The sequence below is a fragment of the Dermochelys coriacea genome, chromosome 2 (assembly GCF_009764565.3).
Source record: "Dermochelys coriacea isolate rDerCor1 chromosome 2, rDerCor1.pri.v4, whole genome shotgun sequence".
In the NCBI taxonomy this organism is placed as follows: Eukaryota; Metazoa; Chordata; order Testudines; family Dermochelyidae; genus Dermochelys; species Dermochelys coriacea.
Genome location: NC_050069.1, coordinates 72,940,857 through 72,959,707, shown reverse-complemented (window position 1 = coordinate 72,959,707; position 18,851 = coordinate 72,940,857). Strand labels below are relative to the sequence as shown.

Below are 18,851 nucleotides of genomic sequence, written 5' to 3'. Positions count from 1 at the left end.
TTAGGTACAGAAGATCATTGATTTCAACAAGACTACTGCTACTAAAATGACAGGTTTCAGAGTAGCAGCCGTGTTAGTCTGTATTCGCAAAAAGAAAAGGAGTACTTGTGGCACCTTAGAGACTAACAAATTTATTAGAGCATAATAATTTGTTAGTCTCTAAGGTGCCACAAGTACTCCTTTTCTTTTTGCTACTAAAATGTATCTTTTATATTCTTTTTACATTAAACTCTCATGATTTCTTGACCAAACATCCGAGAATTTTGTGTGTGTTAGCCAAAGGTGTTTAAAGAGGGCTTTCTTTTGGGTAAATGAATGTCTTTGTCCTAGTAGGCTTGTACTTTATTAGCCACTCTTTTTATGCTGAAATTTAGCTGACTCTAGTGTGTTTTCAATAAGCTGAATTTAGCTGGACCGAAGCGTATTATTAAAGAATGGATTGTGTGTCCTTTTTTTACTCAAAACTCTTGACCCGTAGGGAAATGATTGATTGTCTTACTTAAATAAAAATTTCAACTGACTTAATTATTTGACATCATGATTATTAAATCTGAACATGCAACACTGCTTATGCTTGGGTATTAAGTTGTGAACAACCATAAGTCTTCATAGGATCAAGGCCTATGCAATCAAGAAAATGGAAAAAGATACAAAGCAATAGCAGAATGGAAGGCAACCTTGGGAAAGGGAGGGAATAGACAATATAATGCACACCTTATAGGGTAAATTCTACTTTGTATGTTTATTTAGTGAGGCTTCTGTGAAACCCAGCTCCTTCTTCTATCCACCAAAGCAGTAAAATAGAAGCATTCTGTGTAGCATCACAGGAGTTGCAAGGCAATTAACAAAAAGATATTGAGATTAGACTATAACAATTTTGAGGTCCAAATATGTAAATCCTAGCCAAAATGTAGGGAAAATTAAACACCCCACTGTGAATCAAAAGGCAATCAAGCACCAATGGTGATCATAACCAGAATACCAAATGCTGCCGTCATATTGCTTGCTGGAATATAAGAGCAAATTAACAATAGATGCGCTTTATTTTAATATAACAGTTCAAATGGAGTTGACATTTCCCTTATAAGGCCTCAGTTCTACCAAATTTTGAATTCCCAAGGGCTCTATGGGAATTCAAGCATTTGCCCAGAGGGCTCAAATTGCAGGAACACAGCTTTATAATGGAAATATTTCGTTTACTTCTAAATGGGTAAAATGGAACACATATACAGTTTACTAGTTAGGATGCAAATTATTATTACTATTAAGAAAAAATGGTAGAAGTCTATGAAAATTAGAGCTGGTCAAAAAATACCATCCTCCTTCCCCCCAGGAAATGTAAATATTTTATTATGTTTTTATCAAAATTCCCTATAAAAATTAAAATTGAAATACTGGTTTATGAAAACAGTTTTGGCTTACTAAAACTAAAAAACATTACCAAAGAAGAAACAAAAATTACAGAAATTTTTTTGTGAATTTTTTTTTTAGTACAAAAGCCATCTTTTGTCAGAAAAAAAGTTTCACTAAAAAATTTCAAATGGCTTTAATTAAAATGATTTTACTTTTATAAATTCTGGAAACCTAATTTGCACCTTAATTATGACAAATAATAAACATTACACATTCAGTACCATTTCACATAGGGGAGGGCTCTGATGGAGACGTTTTATAAAAGCTGAGCCTCCCTGCAGTGAGCTGTGCACAGATGCAGGGGTCTGCCTACATGGAGCTCATAGCAGAATTGGAATCTAAAAAAGATAGCAGTATATTAATAAGGAGACTAATCACGTTGTATCTAGATCAAGTATTAAAAGACATAATAGTTCCAGTCTGTAAAACTAGAAAGCCCATGCCTCCCTTATTCTTTAATTTCAACCTGACTGATTATTTTAATGAAACTGTCTCTCTGGTCCTACATACTGCTTTGATTTTTAATTCTATGAAATCCTAGAAAGAATCTAGGAACACTTCAATTTAATGATTAGTGTCATTCATTAACATAGATAATAAAAACTTGACCAAAGTAGTTGCCAGGAGATCAGGAATAGAAATTATACCGGAGATTTTCTACGTCCCAATCAAAGTGGATATATTTCTAAAGTGTTCCTAAAACATCAGACAATGTGGATTGTCTAGTAATCAAATTCAGCAAAATAAAGGTATCAAATATTGGCTATTGCACTTGATACAAAGAAGACCAGCAATAGGCCGATCTTGATTATTATTTTTATTTGTATTATGGTAGCATCCACAGTGCGTTAGGAACTGTTCAAACACACAGCTACTTCCAAAGCTACCGAAGTAAATGGATTTTAGATCAGGTCAATAAGGTGCCACCCAAAGAGCTCACAGGATGAAACACAGTGGCAGATGAAGAGTGTGGGAGAGTGGTTATACGTATAATCACATTTCTTCATTATTTTTGTGAGTCCTTTCCTGCTTCCAAAGTACTTTTCTCTTTACAGTAAAGCAATGACAGAGACCTAACATTTAGGTCTTATTTATCCTAGCTCAGAAAGACACACACAGGCCAGGTTCTCTGGTGCTTTTCAGACACTTTGTTCTGCACACAAGGTAGAAAGGTGTTACAACCTAGGTCAAAAATTCCCAACAGAAAATTTATCTGGCACATGGGAACTCCCTGCTGGGCATAAATATTCCACAGGTAGGTCTGCACCTCTGTTCACTCGCAGCACAGAGTGTGTGCCAGGACAGAGAAGAGCAGAGCATCACTAATCCTCTCCTGATGCAGGGTTCTCATTAAAGACCGTACATCAGTAGCAGAACTTAGAATAGTGCAGTGCCTCTACCAGTGGTGTAGGGACCAGAGACAGCCTTCAGAGTCAAAGATCCAGTCCTTCATCCCCCTTCTGCTCTGAGCAACGCTCTGATGCAGGACAGAACCCAGTCTGTTATCTAGACTTGATACGCTCATCACAGCTTCTTGACTACATCCATTCAACAAAGTATGCTCTAGGAATTATTTTGGGAAAGTTCTATGGCCAGTGTTATACAAGAGGTCAGACTATATGATCACTGCGGTCCCTTCTGGGCTATGAATCTATGAGTAACAGTGTAGGATAGATATAGCATTATTTTGGGTGGTTATTGCTAGAAAGGATATATAAAGTAATGGAATTACTTTATTTTTTTAAATGGAACAATATGGTTTCTTGATTTATATGTTCACATTTATAGCAGGCTATTTTCTCAAATAAATCATTAGTAACCCCATAATAAATATCAAAGCCAATTTGCAGCTTTAGGGACTGATCACCTCCCATTAAAGTCCATGGAAAGAGTCCCATAGACTTTAGTTCTTTGTGGATCAAGTCCTAAAGGATAACACTGTTAATTTGCAGTATTTTGTTATTGACAAGTGTTCCAGCTAGCAGTTCTCACAAATGTACTTCTGGGAACAATATGCCTGACAGACATTCTTCTTTGTTTGGTGGCCTGAGGTTTATCTTGCATTTCCTATTCATATATTATGCTATTTCTATTTGTAAAATTTTTTGTGTCATAGGACTTGTTCTCACTTATGACTGCGAGCTAGTCTGAGTTTTCTGTAACAAGGCCAATTTCTGTTCTAAATTTTCACCATGTTCATCTGCCTAAGAAAAACAAACCCATACTGTCACAGCACACAAGCAGCACATTATTATATTTCTACACTGAGTTTTTTCTTTCCTCAGCTGGGTTTTCTACATCCCTTTATCTGTCTTTGAGGATCCTTTTTGTTTCCCCATCCTGCCCCAATTCACCCATCTCAACACACTTGTTCTCTTACCCCTCTGTGATAACTATCATGTTTCTCACTGAAGACTGAATGGATTTTATTGATTCCATCAGTGTTACACCTGGTTGGAGAGGATCACTGTACAGTAACCCACTAATAGGGTACAGAATGTGAGCGAGGCCAAACAGCAAAAATTAAGATGTTTGTACACCAATGCGAGGAGCCTAGGTAACAAAATGGAGGAACTAGAGCTACTGGTGCAGGAAATGAAACCAGATATTATAGGGATAACAGAAACATGGTGGAATAGTAGTCATGACAGGACTACAGGTATTGAAGGGTATGTGCTGTTTAGGAAAGGCCAAAATAAAGGTAAAGGTGGTGGAGTAGCATTGTGTATCACTGATAAGGTAGAATGTAAAGAAATAAGAAGCGATGGAATGGATAAGACAGAGTCCGTCTGGGCAAAAATTACACTGGGGAAGAAAACTATTAGAGCCTCCCCGGGATAGTGCTTCGGATGTGCTATAGACCTCCGGGATCTAATTTAGATATGGATAGAGCCCTTTTTAATGTTTTTTAATTAAGTAAATACTAATGGAAACTGTGTGATCATGGGAGACTTTAACTTCCCAGATATAGACTGGAGGACGAGTGCTAGTAATAATAATAGGGCTCAGATTTTCCTAGATGCAATAGCTGATGGATTCCTTCATCAAGTAGTTGCTGAACCAACTAGAGGTGATGCCATTTTAGATTTGGTTTTGGTGAGTAGTGAGGACCTCACAGAAGAAATGGTAGGGGATAATCTTGGTTCAAGTGATCATGAGCTAATTCAGTTCAAACTGAACGCAAGGATTAACAAAAATAAATCTGCAACTACGGTTTTTGATTTCAAAAGGGCTGACTTTCAAAAATTAAGGAAATTAGATAGGGAAGTGGATTGGACTGAAGAACTCATGGATCTAAAGGCAGAGGAGGCCGGGGATTACTTTAAATCAAAGCTGCAGAAGCTATCGGAAGCCTGCATCCCAAGAAAGGGGAAAAAATTCTTAGGCAGGAGTTGTAGACCAAGCTGGATGAGCAAGCATCTCAGAGAGGTGATTAAGAAAAAGCAGAAAGCATACAGGGAGTGGAAGATGGGAGGAATCAGCAAGGAAAAGTACCTTATTGAGGTCAGAACATGTAGGAATAAAGTGAGACAGGCTAAAAGTCAAGTAGAGTTGGACCTTGCAAAGGGAATTAAAACCAATAGTAAAAGGTTCTATAGCCATATAAATAAGAAGAAAACAAAGAAAGAAGAAGTGGGGCCGCTAAACACTGAGGATTGAGTGGAGGTCAAGGATAATCTAGGCATGGCCCAATATCTAAACAAATACTTTGCCTCAGTCTTTAATAAGGCTAAAGAGGATCTTAGGAAAAATGGTAGCATGACAAATGGGAATGAGGATATGGAGGTAGATATTACCATATCTGAGGTAGAAGCGAAACTCAAACAGCTTAATGGGACTAAATCAGGGGCCCAGATAATCTTCATCCAAGAATATTAAAGGAATTGGCACATGAAATTGCAAGCCCATTAGCAAGAATTTTTAATGAATCTGTAAACTCAGGGGTTGTACCATATGATTGGAGAATTGCTCGTATTTATTAACATAGTTCCTATTTTTAAGAAAGGAAAAAAAAGTGATCTGGGTAACTACAGGCCTGTTTGACATCTGTAGTATGCAAGGTCTTGGAAAAAATTTTGAAGGAGAATGTAGTTAAGGACATTGAGGTCAATGGTAAATGGGACAAAATACAACATGGTTTTACAAAAGGTAGATCGTGCCAAACCAACCTGATCTCCTTCTTTGAGAAAGTGACAGATTTTTTACACAAAGGAAACGCAGTGGATCTAATTTACCTAGATTTCAGTAAAGCGTTTGATACCATGCCACATGGGAAATTATTAGTTAAATTGGAAAAGATGGGGATCAGTATGAAAATTGAAAGATGGATAAGGAATTGGTTAACAGGGAGACTACAGCAGGTCCTACTGAAAGGTGAACTGTCAGGCTGGAGGGAGGTTATCAGTGGAGTTCCTCAGGGATCAGTTTTGGGACCAATCTTGTTTAATCTTTTTATTACTGACCTCGGCACAAAAAGTGGGAGTGTGCTAATAAAGTTTGCAGATGATACAAAGCTGGGAGGTATTGCCAATTTAGAAGAGGACTGAGATATCATACAGGAGGATCTGGATGACCTTGTAAACTGGAGTAATAGTAATAGGATGAAATTTAATAGTGAGAAGTGCAAGGTCATGCATTTAGGGATTAATAAGAATTTTAGTTATAAACTTGGGATGCAGCAATTAGAAGTAACGGAGGAGGAGAAGGACCTTGGAGTATTGGTTGATCATAGGATGACTATGAGCCACCAATGTGATAAGGCCGTGAAGAAAGCTAATGCAGTCTTGGGATGCATCAGGCGAGGTATATCCAGTAGAGATAAGGAGGTTTTAGTACCGTTATACAAGGCACTGGTTAGACCTCACCTGGAATACTGTGTGCAGTTCTAGTCTCCCATGTTTAAGAAGGATGAATTCAAACTGGAACAGGTACAGAGAAGGGCTACTAGGATGATCCGAGGAATGGAAAACTTGTCTTATGAAAGGAGACTCAAGGAGCTTGGTTTGTTTAGCCTAACTAAAAGAAGGTTGAGGGGAGATATGATTGCTCTCTATAAATATATCAGAGGGATAAATACCGAAGAGGGAGAGGAATTATTTAAGCTCAGTACCAGTGTGGACACAAGAACAAATGGATATAAACTGGTCATTGGGAAGTTTAGACTTGAAATTAGATGAAGGTTTTTAACCAATAGAGGAGTGAAGTTTTGGAATAGCCTTCCAAGGGAAGCAGTGGGGGCAAAAGAGCTATCTGGCTTTAAGATTAAACTTGATAAGTTTATGGAGGAGATGGTAGATGGGATAACATGATTTTGGTAATTAATTGATCTTTAAATATTCATGGTAAATGGCCTGTGATGGGATGTTAGATGGGGTGGGGATCTGAGTTACTACAGAAAATTCTTTCCTGGGTATCTGGCTGGTGAATCTTGCCCATATGCTCAGGGTTTAGCTGATCGCCATTTTGGGGGTCAGGAAGGAATTTTCCTCCGGGGCAGATTGGAAGAGGCCCTGGAGGTTTTTCATTTTCCTCTGTAGCATGGGGCCTGGGTCACTTTCTGGAGAATTCTCTGCTCCTTTAAGTCTTTAAACCACCATTTGAGGATTTCAATAGCTCAGACATAAGTGAGAGGGTTATTCGCAGAAGTGGGTGGGTGAGATTCTGTGGCCTGCGTTCTGCAGGAGGTTGGACTAGATGATCATAATGGTCCCTTCTGACCTTAGTATCTATGAATCTATAAACAACCCACCCCCTTTTTCCTCTAGGAAGCAATGCAGAGCACTCAGTTTGTACTGGCCCAGAGAAATGAGACTAGAGAAAAGTAGCGCTCTTTGTGCAAGACAATTACTGCTATTTCTGCTCTGAAACACCTTAATAACAAAGGTGTAAGGATTTCTTACACCAAGGTACTTGTTCCAGATGACTTTACTTAAAACCACTACTGTCTTGAATTATTCCTAACATTTTACTCCTAATATGTTATTGACAAAAGAGGAAAGAACAACAGGCCTCTTGGGGAACAATTAATAAAAAAAACACAAAGGAAAGATGATTATTTTTCTCAAGAGCATTTTCCCACTACTTCAGCTCAAGTTCTAACAATAATTGCACTGAAAAAGATGTTGGGAGGCTGGACAAGGAAGGCAACAGGGCATGTTAGGAGTGGAGCAAGAGGGAGTGGAGAAAGGAGTATGAGAATGAAAACTTTTCTTTTGAAAAAGACTATCAGCTTGTTGACTTGATTCAAACTTGTTAGCACTAAGACCTGAGATTGTAATATTAGTTCAAATGAGGAGAATTGTATGGGGATACACAGTGGTTAAAAATCATAACTGAATAAGATAAGTGACTCTTCGGGACTTTTCTTAAGCTACAAAACTAACTGAAGCCCTTATGTCACACTGGATAAATGAATGTGTCTCTACTGGAAAAAACAGAAGAGATGACAAACAGAAATAATCAAAAGATATGTACAGTTTCTGGGCCAAGACCATAACAACTGGGTAGGTGCCTGAAGTCAATGAGAGATGCTGGGTTTTCAGTACTTTTAAAAGTCAGACCCACTTTATTATAGATTCAAAGCCTAACTTTAGGAATCTCTTTTCCAAAATCTTGGCACAAGAGACTACTGAATGGATGTTCAGAGTACATACTCTAAAGCACAGTTCTGAAGTAACAGAAACACAAACATGAATAAATACAACTCAGAAATAACAATATCTAAGGGAAAAGTACACTAGGAAATAAAATATAAAATGATTATAGGTTACTGAAAAAAGGCATTGTATCTGAGATAAACGTGTAACAATTCTTAACAAATTTGTTAACAAAAACAAATACTTTTTGAGTTGCAAATTTGCAATGGGGATATAAAAATCATATTTGCTACTACAAATGACAGCATTTCCCCATGAAAAATTAATAGACTTTCATGTAAATATTTCTGCATGTGAGCGTGTGAAAGTGAAAATCAATAGATCTAGTTATAAAAATGGGCTTTTATGAAAACTCCAGATCTGAGCCCTGAACTATGGGAAGGGAGTGAGATCAAATTTCGCAACTGAATTTTGCAGCCAAGGTTCCATCTCCGTTTTCAAGTTCCACATAGAATGGAACTGTGTTGCTAAATTTTGACCACTTTTGCTCTTAGCAGATTCTCAGATGATTTAATCTCTTTTGGTCTTTGTTACTGGAAAAGGTGATTGTGCAACCTTCATCTTGCTCAGAAGCCTGCTCTAGTAGGATTCTGAAACTTTCAACCACAGTCTACGTGTTTTAGCATCCTGACACTGGCTGCTCCACAAAAATATTCACTTTTGGTTTTGACCTGCCCAGTGAGTTTCTGACATCTAGACACATTTCATTGAGGTTATGTTCCACATTGTCACCTTTTAAAGTTTCAGTTTCTAGTCATAAAATCACTGAATGACAGATTTCTATGCCTATGTTCCTACTGATTGAAATGAATAGCTTATCTCAAAATGCCTTATCTGTTTTTAAGTCACATCTTAAAGCTTTCTTGTTCACTGTTGCATTTTTATCAGTTTTATCAGTAATGATAATTGTATTTGTTTTATACACTTTTCTGCACTTTGAAACCAATGATGTGTGCAGTGCTACATAAAAAGCAGTAGTGCTGTATATTTTGTGTAGGATTATACAATTTTAGATTCCAATTGCAGTAAACAAATTACGTACACATTCAGTATGAATACTTTTGAGTACATTTTGTTTGCACAGTAGGGAATCAATGCACAGTATTGATTCACATAGCATTTGAATATATTGTTCATGAAAAAGAAATACACTGCTAAGATCTGAATCCTGTACACCTTGTACAACTTGTGAGCAGAAGAACTGTGAAGGGCTCAGAAACAGGTCCTCTTAATCTGGAGACAAGGTGTGGATCATCTACACATACCCTAAAACTGAAGAAGCAGCTAAGGAAGATATGTCTATTGTTAGGAGCTAGAGATCTGAACCTGGCAGAACTGCCCACTGGTGAGGGTCTGCAGCTGGGGGTAGAGGAACTTGGGCCCTCCCTACTCTACCAGGTTCCAAACCAGGGCCCGGTGAACAACAGTTCCAATATGTAACCTAGGGTGGGTGCCCTTATACTTGTTCCCTGGGCTCCAGCTTTGGTTCCTTCGTCTTTGCCACTGGTCAGTTTCTGGATTACCCCTGAAGTTCTCTCTAATAGCATGCTGGATCACCACACTTTCTCCATCAGCATGGTTTGCTGTTCCTTACCTCTGTAGAGTGAAGGGCCTGTGGCAGCTTGTCAGTGGAGCCTGGTCTCAACTGTGTGGAGCCCCAACAGTTTCTCTGCAGGAGCTTGCAGCACGTCTTCTCCTCTGCTCTGTCTGCCCAGACTGAGAGGAGTTGCTCACTTTTGAGCCCCACCTCCAATATGAGCTTGCCCAGCAGGAGTGGCTGGACAGCACCTTTTGGGCCCAAGGCTTCTCTTTAACCAACAGTTCACCAGCGTGGACCTTGTACAACCCATCACACTACCCCAGAGCTAGAGGTGACATACCTGCACTAGCACTAATCAAGTTAACTTGCTAATAATAGCAGTGTAGCTATGATGTACAGGTGGTGGGACAAGTTAGATGTCCTGCATACACACTACTACTAGTGTTTCAGATGGGGCTGCATTCAGGGGAGCTAGCTATGCTGCTATTTTTAGTCCACTAGCTCAATCAGAACCAGCACGAGTAAATCTGTCTAAGCTGGAAATTACACCTCAGCTCCAGTGCAGACATACCCTTAGAGAACGAGAAGCTAACTAGCCATGTCATTGACCTCTCCCATGCTTTTTACGACACAAAGGGAAGGCTGAGTCGCTATTTATTTTTTCAAGCTCTCTAGAGTTCAGTATAAACAATTACTACTTCCTTATTTCATCATATTTAAAGGTTAGTGAAAGAAAACATAAGTTTAAAAAATTTGCTATACTACATTATCTCTATGTGTTATATATGTTAAACCCCTCTGCAAGCCATGTACAGCTAGTGAGACTTTATTCTAGTAAGAAGGGTTACATATATTTTCTTAGAAATGCTCAAAGCCTTCATAAAAAAATAAAATCCCTATATTTCTCCATGAACATAAGCAAAAGGACAGAGCACCAGTCACCTTAGGTCAGAGTTTGAATCCAGTTTAGGTCAGGGATGGCAGAAAATCATTACTATCTGACTACTGTTTGTTAGCCTACGTGGAATGAGTTCATCATCACAGTCCATTTCCAAATGCACAGGTGTTTGCATCAGAAAAACCCAATAGTGTTAGTCATGATGGCACTAATTATCAGCATTGTTGGGAGTTCAACAGAGAAGCAAATAGGTCATTTTTATGCCTATCATTTCACTTTTAATTATGGTCCCTCCAAGTTAGGGTTGAGGCACATTAGAGAGACTAGAACCACATTAACATGGGGAAATGCTTTCTGCTGCACTCATTCTGCAACAGATCTTTAGTAAGGTCAATCTATCATTTGCCATTTAAATTATTATTATTTATACCACACAACCAACAAGCTTTCTGGTTGCTTGACTAAACAAAAGCACTTTCAAGCTAATATTGGACATAATATCACTGGGCTGGGGGGGAAACAAGAAAGTACGGAGGAGACTGCAGGAGGAAAGATGGGGTCATCTCATCAGTGAGATAATATTATAACTCATTGAGGGCTAATGTACTATTAGGTGGAAATCTGTTCCATTTCCAGATCATCACAAATTAATATCTCAGCACACTCTTTTGTTGACTAGGCCTCACAACAGCTGTGGGTCCTGAGGAGTAATTACAGTGATCAGATCAGTGTCCTTGTGAACTAGTTTAGGAAGGGGATTCCTCATGTAAAGAGTTCAGCGTGAAATCAGCACAGAAACAGTTTTGGGAGAAGCAGATAAGCCAGGCATCAAGAAAGAAATGAAAGAATGGTGTGTTTGACAGTAAGTGGGGGAAACGGAGAAGATTTCAGAGGACAGATAAGGAGTTTTGTTTTGCCCATATTAAATTTAAGTTGATGGCAATACATCAGAAGTAGATGCGAGATTAAACCATGTGAGATGCGAGATTAGGTGAGGAGTGTCAGATAAAGAGTAGAGAGGTAACTCCGGTCATCTTCAATGTACAGACAGTAGCTGGGAGTATGTGAGCAGATGAGATCACCCAGAGAAAAGGAATACAAATCAGAAGAAGGAGCCAAAAACAGAGCTCTGCCAGACTCCACAGTAAAAGGGAGAATAGAGGAGAAGCCAACTAAAAGACACTGAAAGAGTGATGAGAGAAGAAGGAGAACCAGTAGAAGACTATAAAAAAGCAAGAAAGGATAAGTTGCTGAGGAAGAGGATATGATCAACACTGTCAAACACAGCTAAAAAATTAAGGAGGATGAGGATGGAGTAGAAGTCTGTAGATTTTGTCAAGAAAAGCTTGTTAGAAATCTTGAGTGAGCAGTTTTGGTGGAGTGGAAAGGATGGAAGCCAGACTGGGGACAGAGGAGCCAGGATGGAGATGATGGAAATGAACTCAAGTAAAGAGCTATAAATGGCTCATCCAGTGTGTTTGGAAATGACAGGAAGGAGGGAAGGAGGAGAATAGCTGGAGAGAGAAATAGGACTGAGGATGGGGAAACCTTATCATGCTTGTATGTTGATGGAAAGAAGCCAGAGGAGAATGACAAGTTAATTAGAAGAGAAGAGGAGACGTTAAAAGTGGGAGTAAGAGAGTTCAGATGGGAGATGAATGGGGTCAAAAAGGTAGGTGGAGCACTTTAGGAGAGCTTGCAAAAAAGGTCAGTGCCAGTTATTTGGAAGAAGAAGGAAAAGGTCTGAGAAAGGCTGAGGGAAGATAGAGGAAGAGAGATAGAGATCTGGAAGAAGAGAGATCTCAATCATCTTGTTTGAAAAACAAGAAAGAAAATTGCATGGAGAGGGAGAGAGGTGTATGACTAAGATTTTAAGAGGGAGTTTGCAGTTAAGCAATTTTAAAACCATTTAAAAACAAACAGACTTGCCATGGCCTCTGATGAGACATTAAGATATAGTATTAACTGCCATGTATCACACACAATAAGTGTATTTTCACTAATACTCACTTTTTCAGCTTTTCTCTAATCTTTGGCTCTTTAATCTCATTATGAAGATCCTCAAATTTCTCAATTGAGGTTAAATTACAGAAAACCCTATAGTCAACGTATGGAGGAATCCCATGGTCACGCCCCCTCTGGATGTTTGTAGCTGCCAGATCCAGAGCCACTGAGTGTGCCATGGAGAAAAGCCTCTCGGTCAGCTCCAGGTTCAAAAGCTGAGAAGATACTCGCATTTTACCAGCAACACCAAAAAGGCCACGCAGAAGTGGATCAATGCCACCTTCCTGGATTATCCGAAATGGTGAAAAGAAAGCTTTGTGAAGTGAAAGGTGGCCTTGTGAGATTTCTCCAAAGGTCTCATTCAAACGATAAAGAATTGGATTGATCAATGTGTGCCCAAACCTAAAAGCTGCAGTTGCAAAGGCATTAATAATCCCGGCATTGACATTGGGGTTATAGCCCTTGTAGTCACCCATCATCTTCATGCCATGGTCACCAAGGATCTTGGGTAGCCAGTGGCTATAGGTAATATGTTGCATCTGTGCACCAACAATCTTTCTGGCTTCATTGTAAATAGTATCTCCATCCCAGTGTGGGTTCATTTTCAACAGTGCCCTTGCTATGCGGTTATGTTCACGGAACCACAAAGTGTGCATGGCTGTGAGGCCCAGCTGCTCATTCGCTCGGTGATCTCCTGCAAGGAAGCAAGGTATAGAGCTTTCATTTTCATCTCTTGTGCATTCAGTTGGGGGACCTGTGGCAAATGGTAATAAGTGCTTTCCAGAAGATGGGACAAGCAGGCCTTCCTTGAGGAGACCATGTTGATTTGTATTATCCCTTAACTCTTCTGACTCCCTGTCAGAGCTTGCATAAACATTAGAAGCATCGATATATGATGTTAGATGGTTTATCTGCTCCCTTGCATAGACTGAATTCATTATTAAAGAAGTCATCCCACTACCACAAACTGGGCTTGAGCGAACAAAGAACATACATTTAGAATTTGTCACTCGGGGATCATTCTGAGGAATAATGATGGGGAAGCAAGGTGGATCATTAGTACACACTGAGCTACAAGACTGTCCATCAGAAAAACGAGACATACTCAGTGCAGGCACTGTCTGATCCAAGTCATGATCTAAAAACTGGCCCCACTGCATAAGCATATGAGTGTATCTATCATCAGGAGTTATGGTCTCTGTACCAATCATTTCTGTTGAAATAAGCCTTGGTAGTGGAAGAGGATAGCCATTATACAAAGAGTCATGACTGACACTCCTGGGTAAATTAAAGCCATTTTCGTACACAGGTTTAAGGATCCGTTCAAAAGCAATCAAAGAGGCACCCCACATTGGGTGCTGTAGGTTGTTGCATGTTCCATCGTAGCTTCTGTACTTTTGATGGAAACAGATGTCAGAGCAGTTTGGGAAACGCCTGTGAGCTGTACATCCAGAGAGATTGGCAATCAGACTGAGGTAGTGTGGGGAAACCAGGTCATTGTAGCGAAACTCTGAAACACAACATTTGAAGAAATTAATTGATCTCATATAAAAGAGAAGTGTAAGAATCCATGTAAGATTCTTAAGTTTAATATTAATTAATGGTGTTTATACCTGGATAGAAGTCTCTTTATCATAATATGATATAGGCCTTACTGAATTTCTGATAGACTGTGGGTCTGCTTCTGCTCCTGCTCCTGGAGAAGTTAATGGCAAATATCCTATTGATTTAAACTGGGGACAGGAATGGGCTGTGGAGGAAACACTGAAGTGATAGCAACAACAGCTAAAGTGGGGCATGATGTGAATACCAGAGAGGGCTAAAAAATAATATATAGAAATGCTAAAACTATATAAAATAGGTTTGAAATATAGGCAGGTAACAACCAACCGATATTTAAGATGGAAAATGCGAGCTAATATAGCTAGAAGATGAGGGAGGAGGGAGAGAAGCCTTATCAATGGGAGGCAGATATTTGGAAGGCAGTAATGCTGAAAGAGGACTAAGAGTGATAGTGCAAATTAAATTTCAGCTAGCAATGCAATATGAGAGCAAAAAAATGATTTTGTTTCTGTTTTTAAAGCAGAGACATTGTGTCACGGACTAGGGAGGTAATAATTGCTGATGAAACCAAACCGAGAATACTGCATTTAGTTCTTGAACCTGAATGACAGAAAGCTTTATATAAACTGGATAAAATTCAGAGAACAACAACTGACAATATTTAAAGGGCTGAAGGGATTGATTTATGAAGAAAGATAAAAAGAAACATAATAGCTTGACCAAACAAAGGCTAAGGGAGATATTAGAACCGTCTACAAGTATTTCGCGGATAGAAACATCAAAGAGAAAGAATGCACCAGGGGATGAGAATAAACTGATAGGAGGAAACTGGGCAAAGGAAAAACAGGCTGAACATTGGAAAATCTCTTTAAACAGAAAAATATATTAGCCTACAGAAGACACTCCACTGAAGGTAGTGAATGATCCATCATTTCAGTAATTTAAAATTGAACTGAATAAATTAATAAAGCACTGGAAAGTATACTGTAGGAATGAATCTAGGATTGGCATGGGATAGATTACTGGTAAAAGGTTTTTATATCCTCTCCATATCTAATTTATGGAGTTTCCTAAACCACACAAAAATACCCTGCAGAAATCAGAATATTCTTTCAGTTATTTATAATATTTTTCACTACTGAAAACAGTCCTCTAAAGCTCTTCCACACATTTCCATTGTAGCTCACTGTACCACACTCTGCCCACAATAAATTTCTCTTGTAATAAACTCCATTACAAAATGTACATTACTAAGAAACCGGGTAAAGGGGAGACTACAGCAGGTCATACTGAAAGGTGTACTGTCAGTATGGAGGGAGGTTCCTAGTGGAGTTTCTCAGGGATTGGTCTTGTGACCAATCCTATTTAACATTTTAATTAATGAGCTTAGTACAAAAATGGGAGTATGCTAATAAAATTTGTGGATGACACAGAGTTGGGAGACATTGCCAATACAAAGGAGGACCAGAATATCATACAAGATTTGGATGATCTTGAAAACTGGAGTAATAGAAATGGGATGAAATTTAATAGTGCAAAGTGCAAGGTCATGTACTTAGGTAGTTGTGACAGAATGTACTCGTGTCCACACCCTGAACACTATTGCAATAATCTTTATATAAAGTATGCCTTGTGAGATATTTAAAAACTCAGTTTGGTGACCAGTAATATCAAGGCAAAATGCATGTAGTAGTGTTATATGTGAAGCTGATAGGCCATTACTTGCTAAGTGGCCATTCTTTGGCAGGAAAGGGCACAAGGGCAAAAAAAAATTCTACATTTTAGCAAAGCAACAGCATGGAGTTGCCTTCCACACAGACTGCCTGTTGCCTTTCTCCCAGCTGGAAATGCTTCTCAAAACAGGCAACAAACTATAAAAAGACACACCAAGGCACCCCCTCTTCCTCCCTTTCTGTCGATTGATTCACTGCACAAAATGGGACAAAGGAATCAGCCATTAAACAGAAGAAGGGGCCCTGGCCTAAGAAGCTTAGCCAGTAAGACTGTTGAAAGCATGTGGGAAGAAAAACTTTGCTTTGACTTTAACATAGTTTGGTAAGGTAGGCATTAGTTGTGTTTTATCTTTATTTTTCTTGTAACCATTTCTGACTTTTATGCCTCAATACTTGTATTCACTTAAAATCTATCCCTCTGTAGTTAATAATCTTGCTTTATTGTTTTATCTAATCCGGTGTGTTTAAATTGAAATGTCTGAAGAACTAGTAAGATGGCATAGTATCTTAAATAAATAATGGACTTAACATACTTCTATTGTCCTGGAGAGGGGTGCAGTACAGGACATATATTGTGTGCAGTACAGGACATATATTTCTGGGGGGGAAATCTAAGATTGACAGTGTGTTCGGGTCACCTTGCAGTATAACCAAGGCTGGTGAGAGCCAAGGTGTGGCTGGCTGGCTGCAACACACACAGAGACATAGCTGGAGGCTGTTTGTGAGAAGTCCAAACCGGAGGCTACAGGTGCAAAGCAATGGAAAAGGAACCCCATGCCATAAATATAAAGGGAAGGGTAACCACCTTTCTGTCCACAGTGCTATAAAATCCATCCTGGCCAGAGGCAAAATCCTTTCACCAGTAAAGAGTTAAGAAGCTAAAATAACCTTGCTGGCACCTGACCCAAAATGACCAATGACATCTAAGGGGGACCAATGAGGGGACAAGATACTTTCAAAGCTGGAAGGGGGGTGGAACAAAGGGTTTGTCTCTCTGTGTGATGCTTTTGCTGGGAACAGATCAGGAATGCAGCCTTACAACTCCTGTTAAGTTAATAAGTAATCTAGCTAGAAATGCGTTAGATTTCCTTTTGTTTAATGGCTGGTAAAATAAGCTGTGCTGGATAGAATGTATATTCCTGGTTTTGTGTCTTTTTGTAACTTAAGGTTTTGCCCAGAGGGATTCTCTATGTTTTGAATCTGATTACCCTGTAAGGTATTTACCATCCTGATTTTACAGAGGTGATTCTTTCCCCTTTTCTTTCATTAAAATTCTTCTTTTAAGAACCTGATCCATTTTTCATTCTTCTTAGAATCCAAGGGTCTGTGTTCACCTGTACAAATTGGTGAGGATTCTTATCAAGCCTTCCTCAGGAAAGGGGGTGTAGGGATTGGGGGGATATTTTGGGGGAAGACATCTCTAAGTGGGCTCTTTCCCTGTTCTTTGTTTTAAACGCTTGGTGGTGGCAGCATACGGTTAAAGGACAAGGCAAAGTTTGTACCTTGGGGAAGTTTTAACCTAAGATGGTAAGAATAACCTTAAAGGTCTTTCATGCAGGTCCCCACATCTGTACCCTAGAGTTCAGAGTGGGGAAGGAACCTTGACACCCCATCTTAGAGGGCAGGAGTGATACGTCTACTCATTAGTCTGGACTGTACCATAGGTATGTCACAGTTATATTCTGCTATGAGTTGGGGATGTACCAGCTGGAAGCAACAGAGTAGGAGAAAGACCTGGGTGTATTGGTTGATGACAGGATGACTATGAGCAGCTAATGTGATATGGCTGTGAAAAGGCTAATTAAATCTTAGGACGCATCCAGTGATGTATTTCCAGTAGAGACAGGGAAGTATTATTACCATTATACAAGGCACTGGTGAGACCTGATGTGGAATACCGGGTGCAATTCTGGTTTCCCATGTTAAGAAAGATGAATTCAAACTGGAACAGATGCAGAGAAGGGCTACTAGGATGATTAGAGGAATGTAAATCCTACCATACGACAGGAGACTTAAGGAACTTGGCTTGTTTAGCCTAACAAAAAGAAGGCTGAGGAGATATATGATTGCTTTCTATAAATATATCAGAGGGATAAGCATGAGGGAGGGAGAGGAGTTATTTAAGTTAATGGTCAATGTTGGCAGAAGAACAAATGGATATAAACTGTCCATCAACAAGTTTAGGCATGTAATTAGATGAAGGTTTCTAATCGTAAGAGGAGAGGGTTTCTGTGTAACTTTGGAGCTGTGATGTAGCCTGCATCTATTCCCCCTGTGTTTGAGTCTGATCAACTCAGTGTAACACTGCCGTATGCCAAATAAAGATACCTGAGTGACGAAAGCTGGAGTCGAACTGAATTCTTGGGAAACTGAGTGGAAAGAGGTCTCAGAGGGAATCCCAACAAGGACTTCAGTAACTCAGCCAGAGGTTATGGCACTATTGCAGGAGTAGATGGGTGAGGTTCTGTGCCCTGCAACTTATGTGAGATCAGACTAGATAATCATGATTGTCTGTTTTGACCTTAATGTCTATGAGTTAGCCACCTCTGCAACAGCTTCTCTTTTCCATTTATATCCCTGCCCCGGACTAGCCATGTAGAGGTAGGGAAACTGGTAATGCCTCACATGCTGGGTTGGAAAGAATACACCTCAAACTTTCTTTGCCCCTGATTAACTCCAAGTTATGATATAATGGAGTGACAACATACAACCAATAGTTATCTAGTGGGACCAATGCTTTCAAAATACAATAGTGATTACATGGATCCATCTCTACTTATATGAACTATGCAGATGAATTGCATTTAAATTATAATTTAAAACATAATAGCAGTAAAGAATAAACTCTAAGGTAAATGAGAGGAAGGGTGCTTTAGAGCAAATTACCTCGAATAAAATAATAGAACATAATAAAACAAATTATTATTTTAATATTAACTACCCTGTATAGGAAAAAGATGCATAATTCCTGAACTAGAAGTTCAGATTCCATTAGCACATGCAAAGTTGTCACCCCTCTGAATCTTTTATATTAAAGATTAAAA

The 18,851-nt window shown here is 39.1% G+C and overlaps 1 protein-coding gene across 1 annotated transcript in view; it reads right to left on the bottom strand.

Annotated features, from left to right (window-relative positions):
• PXDNL (peroxidasin like) overlaps positions 1 to 18,851 on the bottom strand; it is a 297,645-nt gene that overhangs the window by 37,374 nt on the left and 241,420 nt on the right. Inside the window, exon 17 of the mRNA XM_038393301.2 lies at positions 12,518 to 14,021. Coding sequence (XP_038249229.1) covers positions 12,518 to 14,021 — 1,504 coding nt within the window. The remainder of the gene's footprint in view (positions 1 to 12,517; positions 14,022 to 18,851) is intronic.